This window comes from Sturnus vulgaris, chromosome 2 (assembly GCF_052056855.1).
Source record: "Sturnus vulgaris isolate bStuVul1 chromosome 2, bStuVul1.hap1, whole genome shotgun sequence".
NCBI classification, from domain to species: domain Eukaryota; kingdom Metazoa; phylum Chordata; class Aves; order Passeriformes; family Sturnidae; genus Sturnus; species Sturnus vulgaris.
The window spans coordinates 92318721-92333149 of NC_142244.1; the positions used below are offsets into that span (position 1 = coordinate 92318721).

At 35.8% G+C, this 14429-nt stretch overlaps 1 protein-coding gene across 1 annotated transcript in view; it reads left to right on the forward strand.

The window, feature by feature from the left end:
- Nucleotides 1–14402, forward strand: part of GCC2 (GRIP and coiled-coil domain containing 2) — a 29751-nt gene extending 15349 nt beyond the window's left edge. Inside the window, exons 13-23 of the mRNA XM_014885130.2 lie at nucleotides 482–644; nucleotides 1231–1331; nucleotides 1460–1537; nucleotides 2221–2358; nucleotides 2876–2997; nucleotides 4559–4735; nucleotides 5905–6122; nucleotides 7541–7735; nucleotides 8550–8689; nucleotides 9459–9660; nucleotides 10725–14402. Of these exons, the coding sequence (XP_014740616.2) occupies nucleotides 482–644; nucleotides 1231–1331; nucleotides 1460–1537; nucleotides 2221–2358; nucleotides 2876–2997; nucleotides 4559–4735; nucleotides 5905–6122; nucleotides 7541–7735; nucleotides 8550–8689; nucleotides 9459–9660; nucleotides 10725–10795 (1605 nt within the window). The 3' untranslated portion in view covers nucleotides 10796–14402. The remainder of the gene's footprint in view (nucleotides 1–481; nucleotides 645–1230; nucleotides 1332–1459; nucleotides 1538–2220; nucleotides 2359–2875; nucleotides 2998–4558; nucleotides 4736–5904; nucleotides 6123–7540; nucleotides 7736–8549; nucleotides 8690–9458; nucleotides 9661–10724) is intronic.
- Nucleotides 14403–14429: the final 27 nt, after the last annotated feature.

Genomic DNA, 14429 nt, shown 5'->3' on the forward strand with positions numbered 1-14429 from the left:
GGATTTTAAAGCCAGAGTTTTGCAAAAGGGAGAATGTGAGGGCTTTTGCCCCTGGTTGTGTGCTTGGAGAGCTGAAAGGTACTTTTGGGATTGGTTTTGGCTTTATTTTTTGTTTGTTTGTTTCACTTGGGTTATGTGCCTTTTCATGAGTAGAAATAGGAATAGAATTCAGATGTCTGGAGTACATGTATAATGCACTGTTAAGAAATTGCCTTGATTGTAAGGACTGAAGATGACAGAAACTAATACATACAAAATACCTACTGATAAAACTAGCAACAGGTTTTTCAAAGCTTTTGATTCTTATTTGAAAAGAGATTATTTACTGAGGATATGGAAATCCAATGGATGGGTGGTCTTTGTGGATATGGATAGAGACAAAGTCTTTGTCTGATGGGCGATACAGTTTTTTACAGAATTACAAAAGTCTTAACAGCCAAGGCAAATTGTAAGCTCTAACTTCGTTTTGTGTACCTTGCAGGATGCTCAAAAGAGTACACTGATGGATATGGAAATAGCTGATTATGAAAGGCTAGTAAAAGAGCTTAATCAGAAGATTACTGATAAAGACAGCAGAATAGAAGATCTTGAGCAAGAAACGGGGATTCAGAAACAGAAACAAGAGACCCTACAGGAAGAAATAAGTGAGTAAACTATAAACAGGAAGAGTCACTGGTATAGTTATTAATGGTAAAAAATGCAATTCAGAAACAACTGCTCAAGTCAGCAAGTGAAGGTAAACTTTGCAGGAATACTAAACAGTTGCATTAGGAAAGCAGTTTTGTCTTAGAGGAACCTTTACTAGGTTATCAATCACTTAATCCAGTGTTCAGCGCTTAAAAGCCAATTTGCCTATGTGACATAGTGTTTCTTACCTGATTAAATTATTCATAAGTTCTAAATATTGATGACTGACAAGGGTTTCATTCTGATATACCACACTCATAAAACTTTACTGATTCCTATGTGGTTAAAAATTCCATTTCTTCTTATGCTGAAGTGTAAATCTTAAAAACATTTCATTTATTTCAAGATCTTTGTGATAACTTAGGAAAAGGGTACTAAAGTTACTGTAAGCTACTTGTTTGCAGCTCTTAGGGGATCTTTTAGAACTTGTTTAAATATTTTTCCATTTTATTTTTTATTTTATAAAAAATATTTTAAAATATTTTTTAAGGAAATATTAGAGGGGAAGTTTCCTTTGCATATAATTGTTGTTTTCTGCATTAGAGTCACTTCAGTCAACTGTGCAACAGGATGAGGAAAGAAATGCCAAGATTAAACAACTCCTGGTGAAAACCAAAAAAGAACTGGCTGATTCAAAACAAGCTGTAAGTGCATGTGCTAATGATTGTGTTTTCTATTTTTAAACTAGATTTTTAAAAACAGTTAGTAGCTGAATTTTTAGATTACTGAGGTTTGGAGGTGTTTTTAATATCCAGGTAATTTTATCTTGCAGGAAAGTGACCATCTAATGTTGCAGGCATCATTGAGAGGGGAACTGGAAGCCAGTCAACAGCAAGTGGAAGCCTATAAGGCAAGAAACTTCCCTTTTTTGTTAGTACAAGTTTTCTCATTTAAGTAGTAAGGCTGTGATTTCTACTGGGCACATGGAATATAGGCTGAAGTATAAGGAAGTGCTGTTTTTACTTCTAGATTTTTTTTCTTAAATGAGTTTTGTCTCTTTGCTGCTTTTCCCAAATATTTTTCCTGTGATTTTCTTTAAGCAGATTTACCCTTTTTCCTTTCCCTTTTCTGTCTCTTTCCACCAAAGAAGAGGACTGTGGAGTTCGCAGCTTGTAACTGGAATATATTTTTTAATGATTCTTTAAGAATGGAAGTTGCTCAGTTTAAAAACAGAAGAGCACAAGATTGTCAGGAAAAATCTTAAGTGTTGCCCATCTGTATACAGAATATAAATGGATTGGAATGTAATGAAAGAAGCAGGGAAGGGAGAGAGGTTGGTTTTCTTAAATGCTGCCACCCCAGCATTGTAATTTTATCTTCAATTCTCTCTTTAAGCAACATTACCTTTTAAAAATTAAAACATGGTAACCCATGTCTATTTTTTTAATTCTATTTTTATTGGATTTTAATTTTGTATTCACCAGTTCTATGCAGCAATTACTGTAATAGAGTCCTGAGTTCTCAGTGCCATGTTCTCTTGGAGAAGTAAGAAAAGTTTTTGTGATAGTAAAGTTTTTAACTGATTTTTTTCAGATTCAAGTGGCTGTACTGACATCAGAAAAGCATAAAGTTCAGGAGCAACTGCGAACATCTTCAGAGCAGCACCAGCGTACAATGAGTGCTTGCCAGCAAAAAATTGTAACCTTGCAAGAAGAGTGCAGAGCAGCCCAGGTATTCCAGTGGAGGAAATAATCTCAGATGCTTAAGAAGGGAGATTCTTGCACTCTCTGGTTCTTCAAAAATATTTTGCACATATTTCACTCTTCTCTTTTTATCTGTCAAGAATTGCGAATTACCCGAGTAATTGAGTTGTGGTATAAAGGACAAGCCAGATTGTGCTGGTTGACGTATATCCCTTGGGGTGAAATCTGGACTTGCATACTTCTATTTCCAGTAAGGAAAAACTTGTGAGGTGCCAGGGTTTATTTAAGATGAACACTAAATATACACTCAGGGAAAAGAAAGGTCTTTAAAGAAAAGACAAAGGAATATAACTTGCATTGTATAATACTCCGTTAAAATCTAAAGAAACATCTGTTATGGTGGTCACTGTTTTAATTATCTGTTTTAAAGAAGGAAATGCAGCAGGTGGTTTTAATTTTTTTCAGTATAAGATGAATTTCATTATAGAGAAATAAGGGAGCAGTAGTCAATAGTATAACTCACAGGTTTGTTTTCTGTGTGATAGGCTGAACAAGCAGCTGTTACATCTGAATTTGAGAGCTACAAAGTCCGTGTTCATAATGTTCTAAAACAGCAAAAAAATAAATCTGCTGCTCGGACAGAATCTGAAGGAGCTAAACAAGAAAGGTAAAACTAACATTCTTACTTGATCTGTAAGCTGACTGTGGCACTGCCTAGCTGAACAGAAGAAATATTATCAGTTTCTATTGTTGTGGTGCTATATCAGTTTCTCATAGCTAGATTTGTCTTTCCAACCACTGTTTTTGTGTAGATTACATATTGTTACAGTCAGAACGAAAATTAAGGTCTTAGGAAATTTTTTATTACTCTCATGAGTAAAAACTAGCCAGTACATTCTGTGTAGACTTGACATGTCGTTTTCTCTGACATGAAGTGCCAAGTGCCATTTGCAACTAAGTAAAGAAATTGGTTCAGTTCAGCTGAGCTCACTTTGAACTTTTTCAGGAATGAGTAGTAGTGTAGGTAAATCTCTGGATGCAAATTCAGTCATCACTTCCAGCAGATTTAGGAAATCCTGTACGTTGTATCATTTGAGAAAAGACTTGGAAGAAAAGAGTAACACGACCAAAAGTTCCCTGAAAATCCTTAAAGTATAGTCATAAGCCAGGTGAGTTTAGATTAGCTTCAGAAAATGTCTCAACTCACTGCAAAAGTCAATTAGTTTCTGCAAGTTAATTTTATTAGTCATTGATAGCTGCCCTTGGTGATAGACTGGGCGTGTATGTGTGAAATGTCAGGATTCTTTTCTGACCCAGACTTTCAGTCGGTACCAGCAACTGCAGCCAAAAATCCACCAGAGGGCGACTCGTGCCTTGTAAGAGGACTTGGGTTTAGGACTGGTTTGGGGTTTTTGAAATATTCTTGCTTTTGGAGCAACCAAACTGTAAGACTTGTGTTTCTTTGTCTCTCCTTTTTGCAGAATTTTAAGAAGTTCTGGTATTGTTACTTTTTTTGTGAGAGAGACCATCTTGGAAACAAATTGGATGAGCAATAAATAGATGACAAAGGGTTCCATAAGAAATTATTTACAAGTATCAGCTCTAAGGATTAGTGAGATACACAGTTCATGAGATAATGGAGGTGTCTGCATATATAAACATAGAAATCAGTGAAAAAAAAATGTGTGTGAATTAAGATTTTTTTCTTCCTGGTATTTCGGATTTTGAATTGTTTCTGACCAGCTGAGTTTATCTGTTATGGACTTGATGTTGCTTTCTAGTAATTTGCTCAAAATCTACTCCAACCGTTTGTCCCCTGTATTTGGTCTTACTGAACTGATGTGCATTTACTAAAGAAACAAAAAAAAAAAGCCTTGCCACTTTTAAGAAGAAATTTTTTCTCCCACCTGAATGCCATATATTATTTTCCTTCTGTCTTGTCCCTCTTTGAAGCAGAAAGTGCTATCAGTATGCTTCCTACCCCAATAGTTGCATTCCCAGCAGTTCAGATGGGATGTGGCAAACTTATTTGTATCTATGTTGAAAGAGGATTTGATTGTTTCTGCTGTAGCCACATTCTAAGATTATTTTGGTCTTAGTGCTTAGTTGATTTATTAATAAATAGCAAATTGGATCAGCTGTCTAAATGTTGTGGATATCATAGAGGTTCTGAAATAATGTAATTATTTTAAATGCATGTTATGTATTCCTTTTCCTTCCACGTGCAGGGAACAGTTGGAAATGGTGATAGATCAACTTAAAGTTAAACTGCAAGATGCTCAGCATAATTCACAGATGAATGCATCTGAACTCCAGGCATTGCAGTCTGAACACGACACCCTGCTGGAAAGACACAATAAGATGCTGCAAGAGACTGTTGCAAAAGAAGCAGAACTCCGTGAAAAGTATGGTCTGCTGATGAATAGATATTTTATTTTGTTTGAATTTTAAGATCTTAGCATGTAGAAGCCTGTAACTGTACTACACAAAGAAAGGGCATTGTTGTTGAGAAAGTTAAAGGAATTTTCAAAAGGATTATTTGCTATTTTTCACGAACTATCAGAAGTTTCCTCAATTACAATGAAATAGTAGCTAATTGGGGAAATTGAGATGTCTGCAAGCTTTCTACCTCTTAACTATCAGATCTAAAAATTAACATTTTTTAAGTACATTGACTATTTTTAAGTCTAATGCCTAGCACCACATTTGTGGTATACTGCTCTACTAAATTTTATGGTTGTTTTCTTTGAAAAAAATAAGATAATTATATGCAAAGTAATCAAGTTCACTGACAAAATACCCCATTCTTGTCCACCAAGTGCCTTTCTTTCAGAAAGTAATTACTGTATTTTAAGATTGTGCTTGCCACAGGGTTAATTTGCTGTTTCTTTCAAAATGAAAGCAATCTGTTTAATCTGTATCATTTCTTGTAAAATTACATGAGTACCTAATACTTGAGCTCCTCACAAGAGTCTGTCATTGTCTTTTCTTCTCCATTTAGGGTACAAAGAAGTTCACATGAAGTATTAATTAGAAATTACAGATTGATATTAGGAACTGTTGACTTCTTGTACAGTTTTATCTTGTTCCTGATAGCTACATAATGATTCACTGTAGTCAACCAAATTATGTTCTGCATTTTTCTGGAAACAACCAATTTCACAGTAGGTTCCCTTTATACCAAAACACTGGTTTTTTCTACTCTGGCTCTGTTTAAGTCTGTATTCTTATAAGGGTAAGTCCTGGACTTAGTTTTCCCATAAATGCATTTGTTTAATTGCTTGTGACTTTATTTATTTATCCAAAGATGTCTGAATTTTTTGTTCTGAAATAGAAGTCAAGAGTTTATATAGCACAGTGCATTCCTTTAGTAAGTAATGTGTAACTTTTTCAATCTCAGGTTTTCCCTGTAAAAAGAGGACTTTAAATGAAAAAAAAGTTCCACACATAGTCATTCTAAGATAATCACACACATGAAAATTGAAAACTGCCTCAAACTGTAAAAATTTTGAAATGTAAAACTTAGAGTGTTTTGCTGCTTATGTCTTACTGTTTGTGCATGCACTGTTTTCAGACTCTGCACAATACAGTCTGAGAACATGGTCATCAAAACAGAGCACGCCCAGGCGTTGAGTCAGCTGACAGCCCAGAATGAAGCTCTCCGGAACAATTTCAGAGATCAGGTCAGGAACTTGCAAGAAGAGCACAGGAAGACAGTAGAAACACTTCAGCAGCAACTCTCCAGAGTAGAAGCTCAGCTCTTCCAACTCAAGAGTGAACCAAGCACTAGAGGTAACTTCCAGGCAGAATCCCAGGTTTTCATGGGTTACTTACAGATCTGTGTACCTCAGTCTGAAGCTACAACATACTTAAAGTATTTGATTCTGTAAAATCACCAGCAACTTTTTCTGGAAAATCTGCAGCATGCTATATCAGTCCTCAGATATCAAGTCAGGAAAGCGTCTTTGTTATTACTTACTGTTGCTTCAGAATCCTAATAAGGTCCTTGAATACATCCAGAGGAGGGTAACAAAGATGGTGGAAGGGCTGGAAGGACTGTCCTGTGAGGAGCAGCTGAGGACTCTGGGTTGGTCTAGTTTGGAGGAAAGCAGGCTGAGGGCAACCTCATTGCTGTCTTACAGATTCCTGAGTGGGGGGAGGTGAGGAGGGAAGTGCTGAGCTCTTCTCCCTGTTATTCACTAATAGGACATGTGGGACTGGTTCAGAGCTGCCATGGGAAGGTTCAGACTGGACATTAGGAAGCATTTTCTTACTGCAAGGGTGGTCATACTCTGAAACAGGCTTCCCATTGAAGTGATTGATGCCCCAAACCTGTCAGTGTTTTAAGAGGTGTTTTGACAATGCCCTTGATAATGTTTTAACTTTTGATCAGCCTTGAAGTGGTCAGGCAGTTGGAATAGATACTTGTTGTAGGTCACTTCTAACTGGAGCTATTTTGTTCTAGAATCTGCATTACTGATACCTATTCTGTAGTATCTGCATTGTCAGACAGATGGAGGGAAAATGCTTTGTAAATATTTGGTGTTCTTATCAGGTTGTCTCAGGTTTTGGAGCATGGTGGACATCTGCCTCAAGTATGAAGTGTAAAGCTAAAGAAAAGTGTACTGGAAGCTGTTTTAAGAATGTTTGTTGTCTGTATACTTGTTATTTGATCCTTCTTCCAATTTAAGATTTTACTGTCTTCAATCTCAACTGCTATTTTTGTATTTGTAAAGTTACTAATCAGGATGTAGTTGGACATTTCCCAAGCAGCAGTAACAGTTTAAGAAGTTACTCTGTTGTTACTGAAGTAGAAGGGTCATGCACATAGTAATAAAACCGAAGAATTTACCATGGGACTTGTTGAAACAAAAGCAAATTCTGTTTTGCATTAAAGGTATTTGTTACTCTTACCATAGCTGAAACGTATCTTCAGGGAGATGTACATGAAGGTTTCATAGTCACTGAAATAAATATTGCCAATCAAGTTTGGGTTTAGAACCAGATTTTGCTTGGAATGGCCCTTCGGAGGTGAAAGGCTGTATTTTACTATTATAAATGTTACATGCATATCTGGCTTTTTCTTTTTCTTCACCTTCCCCTGCATTTTGAAGATTGTTTTATGTACCACTCTCAATCCCAGACAGTCACACCTAGGAAATAGCCCTCCCAATTTCATTCTGATGTGAACATCAGTAAATATCTTTCAGGTCCAGCTGTTTCAAATCTGGCAACAAAGAATTTGAGAGAAAGGCGGAACATTGACCTTCCTGTCCTCGACATGCACACTGTTGCTAGGGAAGAGGGAGAAGGTATGGAAACAACAGACACAGAGTCTGTCTCCTCAGCCAGCACCTATGTTCAATCTTTGGAGCAGCTGCTGAACTCATCAGAAGCAAAGCCTGGTAGGTAGAACCCGGCTTTCAGAAGCACTTGCCTACATGGGTTGTAGAAGTTCATGCCCTCAAAATATTTTAGAGCATTGTGTTTTCGTGCTTTTAGGTGGAAGACTCAAGTCTAGTCAAGTGCCACTGAGTTCACGTTGTCCTGAACTTTTGTAGGAGTTATGTTATTGAATTAGGACTAACAGTAGGACATTCCTACAGGTTTTAGTCATTTAAAGGTGTCATATTTCTGAGCTTTTAAAGGGAAAACACTGAGTGAGCAAGTCAGTGAATAGTTACAGAAAAATTAGTGTTCTGGATGAGTCTCTACTAGGGACAATTAAGTGCTGATTCAGCCCTGTTAATGAAAGGATAAAATTTCTGTTCATCTTAATGAGGCTTATTAGAAGAGTACTTTATTCTTAGGGTTTTTTTCTAGGAAAGTGAAATCCAGCATGAAAAAGAATATTTTAGGAGTCCCCAAAACCAGAAAAATAAATGGTAGCATTTAATCCTGTTTTAAAAGTCTACTGAACGCTTCATGGATAACTGTTGAATATCTCCATTTGAGGGTAGGAAACAAGGAATTAATTAAAACCAGGTATCTTGAGGTACTCTAGACATGTTTTGCCAGCCCCTTTCTAATATATAAACAAAAATAGATCAGAAAACAAGCATGCAGCAGCAGCATTGATGCCTGTTAAGTCTGCACTCTGACTTTGCATTAATTCTGTTCATAAGAAATTAAATTAAGGAAATCCTGATGTTAAGTTAGTATGAAGGTAGATGCAGGTGCTTTTTCCTTCTCTTAGTTTTATTTTCCAATTAATTGCAGAACCATCTCAGTGGCAAGCAGATCTCACCAAGGATGAACTGATTCAGAAACTAAACACAACAACTAAGAGTGCTGATCACTTGAACGAATTACTTCGTGAATCAGAAGCAACGAATGCAATCCTAATGGAACAAATAAAGGTTAGCAGACACACAAGAGATGTGAGAACAGCTCTAATTTCCATGGTCTGTTTCTTAGACCAAATATCTTTCAGAAAATCCCAGTCTACAAAATTTTGGTGAGGTAAAACTTACTTTGGAAGGGGCTTTTATGCCATAGGTCTAATTAGTGCTTCCAGAGTCTACTTCGGTTCTTTTTCACCACAGTTTCTAGTTGGGTATGCATGGGGGGGAGGGGGAGAGGGATGTGGAGTAAAAACTTCTACAGAAAAACCTCAGGAGTTTCGAAGTTCAATGTTTAGTAATGGGTCTGTACTATTTTCACTTAGATAAAAGCAGTAAATCCTAAGGGAAGCACTGTCTGGTTTCTCTTTAACCTGTTTTAGCTGTCTTTAGTTAAAAGAAGACATGTGAACTAATGTATGAGTGAGCTTTCTGAAGATATTTCTAAATGTACTAAGCTTTCTTTTCTAAAATACTTTTAATTAATATCATCAGGTTTCTGAATTATTTAACTATTCAACTGATACTACTCTTTTATCACTGATACTATATCTCTACTTCACAAATTTTATCAAAAAATGTTATTTTAAGTCAATAATAAGTTATTTCTTACAACATTATCATATATTTAATTTTCACTGGATTTTTGTCCTGAATATGTTGCTAAACAAACATTCTTTTTGAAGCAAGCTGTGCAATTCTTTTTTTAGCTCTTCAAAACACCTTTGTTCAATTACTCGTTAAATGAAGCAAGCAGTATTACTTATTTTTTTCCCCTCGTCTGCAGCTTCTTAAGAATGAAATAAGAAGATTGGAAAGAAATCAAGAGAGAGAAAAGTCTGTGGCTAATCTAGAATACTTGAAGAATGTTCTATTGCAGTTCATATTTCTGAAATCAGGAAGTGAGAAGGAACGGCTGCTCCCAGTAATAGACACCATGTTGCAGCTCAGCCCTGAAGAAAAGGGGAAGCTGGTTGCAATTGCCCAAGGTAGGTGGTGTTTAAAATATTGTCACAAAAAAGAAGAAACACAGAAAAAGAATGTCTGTGCTGTCTGTTGTGTAGACCTTTGAGAAAAAACAAAACTTAGTATCAATGCCACTGAGCTAGTCCTAAAACCATTTTCTTTGTTGGGAAGTTACTATTCAGTTTTCAGTAAACAGAACACATATCATAAAATTGGCATAAAATATAATTTCTTCTGAAACATTCCCATTTTAAGAAGACAGTGGTAAATTGAAAAATGTGTCCATGTTTTGAGTAGAATTTAAAAAATTTTTGTCAAAATAGAGGTTTATATAATTTAATTATTTTCTTTGCAGATGTTCTAAACAAATAACTAAAGTGGTCTTCTTAAGACAGTACTGCAGATCTAATATTAGTTTCAATATAATTCATTTAAAGATACCTTAAAATATACTTTTCTTTGAAGAAATAAAGGACCTAGGGAAGGACGTAAAAAGAGTTAGGCATTTGCAAGAGACTAACACAGGATTTCTGTGTACAGTAATGTTCTCTTTCTGCTTCAAATACTCTGAGCATTTGTTGCCTTAAAATGCTTTTTAAGGTATTGTCATTTCTCAATGACAGTAACTGTAGCTTCATGTACTTCATTAGCAACTGACTGTACTTTATCTTAGAATTAATATAAACAGGAAGCAACATGTAATTATAAGAACTTATAACTTGTGAACAAAATCACATTAAAAAGGGAAGCATTCAAGTATTGCATTCCATGATAGAGTGTGCATTTGGAAAAATAAGATGTAAGTCAAGTTTGTAGCATGTTGATACTGTTCTGGCCCTCTAATGAAGACTGAATTTTTCTGGAGAATGGTGATAAATTACCATTTTCAGACATTCTTAAGTACCCCAAGTAAAGTGGACTTGGTGGTACAACCCATATCTATATCAGCCCCAGAGTGAGTTCCTTTTTCAGCAAGCTTGAGGACAACATTTGAAAAAGGATAAAGACACGGAGTGGGGGCAAGGTGATGTAGCCAAACGATGCAATGTCTAACATAATAAAAAGTATGTTTTTCTTCCTCCTTCAGGTGAAGAAGAGAGTACCTCACGGCCTTCTGGGTGGGCTTCATATCTCCACAGCTGGTCAGGACTTCGATAAAACAGTGGAAACACTGAATCTTTACAAACATTCCACAGCTGCAAACCTGAGAAATCTTACTGTAGATCTGTTGGTGTTGTAGCATTGAACTACAGGGTTTTATTCTTGTGTGTTATTTTCAGCTTTTTTGGCTCTACTAAGAAAGAAGCCTGCAGTAGCTCTGAAAGATGGTCCTATGTTATGCTCTGGCAGCAGTGAACTATTTTTCTTGTAAATGTTAAAGCTAATAATAAGAACTATGAGAAGTGAATAATTGCAAATAGCTTGGAAACAGAATTTGTCAACCTGTGATAGCTCTTTTGATATAACTTTAAAAGTTTGACCTGATACATTAACTGGAATAACTAGAGTTTAGATTTAAAGCATTTAAATGTGTTTGGAGTTGCTTTCACATATCACTGCCAGCTAGCTAATCTATATGGTTAGTGTTATTCTCTGCACATTTAAGAAATTTAAAATTATTTTCTCTCTTGTGATAGCCATCACAAAATGTAAGATAATTAAGAAACAGGGCATTTACTGCTTTAATGTTACAGTCTTTCTTAAATTATTTTGCTTTTGCAGAGCATGAAGGCAACGGTTCACAAAATGTAGAGGGTGCAGAAATTGTAAGAAATAAAGTGCTTGTCACATTTGGGCATGGTACTGTATTAGAGATTAATGGCACCTATGGAAGCCTTAGGACAGCACTCCAAGACTCAGAGGTCCTAAGTGAGCTGAAGCTTTGTGAGAAGGGGCTTAAGGTAGGGCTTTTTAATCTGAGGTTGGAAGTTTGTGGAACAAACCAGGAAGGTATGTTCCATTACTGTAATGATGTCTAATTGGATGACAAGACTACTCATACTGACTTAGTCGTAGTGAAGACACTAAAGAAAGAATCTGAGCCCACAGGTCAGACTCCTAACATTGACTTCTGAGAGAGAAGAGTTAAGCTTTTGTCAAAAGATGCATCTTTTAAATGTTCTAATTATTGAAGATCTTATTCTCTCACTTACCTATGTGTGTGCACATCGTTTGCACAGATTTTTTTGCACAGATGAGATGATTTCTGTTCCAGGTTACTCAACAGAATGTTAAAAGTTTTTTCCAAGAAAAATAAATTTCTACCATCTCTGCTTCTATTATCAACACAGCACCTTTTTTTACCTTAAGTTGTCTTATCCTCTTTACAGTCCATAATGCCTTTCACCATCTTAATTTATTTGTAAGGTTTTTAAAAGCATACACATGTGTTTGAATCCTGCTTATGTTTAAACCAGAGTCTTTCTGGTTTTTTCACTCGTATTTTCATGTTCTCTGTTTTGTTTTACAGAGAGTCTTTCTCTGGTACACATACAAATACTAAATAGGATTCTTCCTTTCCTATCTACCTTAGCTCAGGCTCTGAGGAAATTATGCTTTTTCCTTTAATATTGCCTTATTTCAGGCTGAGATTAATCTGAACATATGAACAGCAGAATGGCAACATGTTGAGAATAAACTGTTCAGTAAGTTTGCTTTTGGTTTAATTTTTTGCTTGTTGTATATATTTCAGTACACAATCAACAACGCCAGCAGGCTTTATTTAGGTATTTTAATTCCTTTCCACTGTCTTAGGTACTTCTATTTTCTTCCCCTCCAATATGTATTTTAACTGGAACATTTTATGGTTTGTGCTACTGGGGAACACTTTCTCTGTGGACTTTCAGAACATGGAACTGATCAACAGTAGTGTGAGGGACGAGTCTTTTAGGTGAATGTAGGCAACAAACACAAGGCTATGTTTAGATTTTCTTGCACTTGCCTTTGGAATGATTTACCTTCTCTTCAGCATTTGTGATTTGGACCAGATCTCAGATATTGGATTCAAACTCCTTATTCAGCTGGAATTGGTTAATGTCACTCAAAAGAATGCCAAAACACAGCAACAGGAGAGATTTGAAATATGTATAAAAAAAGTGCTTGTCATCCTTCTGCTGTGATTTTAACAATGGAACCAGCTGAGTAGAAGGGTATGGCCTTGCCTCACTTAGTTCACACTCTGTTTGCAGCAGACCTGATTTTGTCTGTGCTATTGCTAAAGAGCTGTGACAAATTATTCTTAAAATGCACATATTTCAGAACTTTAAATTATTTAACACTGTAAGCTGTGAATAAAGGTATGCAAGTAACATATATCACTGGCTGTATGAAATAGCAGTTGTTTATTGACTTCTTTCAAGTCTGAGTTGCATGCTCACTGTTTTTATTAAAACTTGAGTACCATACTTATGAATGTAGTGAACAACTTGCATTAATATATTTTTTTTACAATGAAAGATTGAGGTCTTAATTATGTAAAAATATTTTAATAACTGTTACTAAACTGTTTTTTGTTGCTAAGATTGCCAGAACTTACCTGTGTGGCAATAAACTGACTCTGAGCAAATATATCAAAGTTTAACAGATACTTGAGTAAATGGCATAGAAGAATGTGAACTGGAAACAGGATTATTTTGCATAGAGAACTTTTTATATGCCATATATTTGCATTTGTAATGTGCAGCATTGTAGCTGTGATTTGCTTTCAAAAAGCAGTTCAAAGTTTTGACTAGTACTGCTGCTTCTTGATATACTGCGGTGCTCTTTTTTGGAAGAGCACTGTGCTGGCTTAGCTTTCTGGTTCTTTTTGTTTTCTTTACAGTGCCACATTTAATTGAATGTTTCACAGAAAATGTGACCCTTGCCCAAAATGTTTATAAGCTTTGTCTGCCTTTGGCCCAATCATAAGGAGGGCATAATAATAATAATAATAATAGTAATAATAATAATAGTAATAATGATTCTGCTGTCACTGTGCAGATTATATATTAATTAAAAACCAAAAATGAGAGTGATTTCAATGTTCCCAAACCTGCATGTGCACTGTGGCTGAATTTTTAGCTACCTAATGCTGACTTAGAAATGAGTTATATGTCTTTCATTTTCCCTTTACCCAGAAGGGAGACTCATCTGTGCAAGCAAAAAGTACTCCAGCTGAAAGACAGGAAGATCAGAGCTTGTCAGGCTGTTGTACCAATGTGACCAGTTGAATATACGGTTCAGGATGGTCAAAGGGAACCATGTTAGAAATTATACACAAGAGAGTATAAAGTGGCTTTTTTTTATTTCATGACCCTCCTTCCCCAAAGTATTAACTGTGAGAATATAGGGTTAGATTATTTTCTAAATTTAAATCCTCCTTTGTCTATCTCCCTCCATCTTTTTGCTGTGATAAGAGATGATAATATCATGAAATTGTGAGGAATGCCTAAAAACTCTCCTTAGTTTGTACTAAGTGACTTGGAAGGCAGCTTAAACATACATGCTTCATTTGTCTTATGCCTTGGCTTCACCCAGTGTGTCAATACTTCCTGAACTACCTGTTAGTTCTACTATTGTTGGTACTGTGAAAATACCTCCATTAGAAGCCTTGCAAATAAGTCACCACTCATAAGCTGAGAAACCAAATGTATGACGAGATAAAAATATATTTGTTGTAGTAATTTCAGAATTGCTAGTCTGGATAGATAAGTATTTTGTTTGGAAATAATGTCTTCGATGGCCTTTTCATGTGGCCATCACTTCAATAAAATTCACCTTTACTCAAGAGAGTGCCTTTTTTTTCCCCTGAATG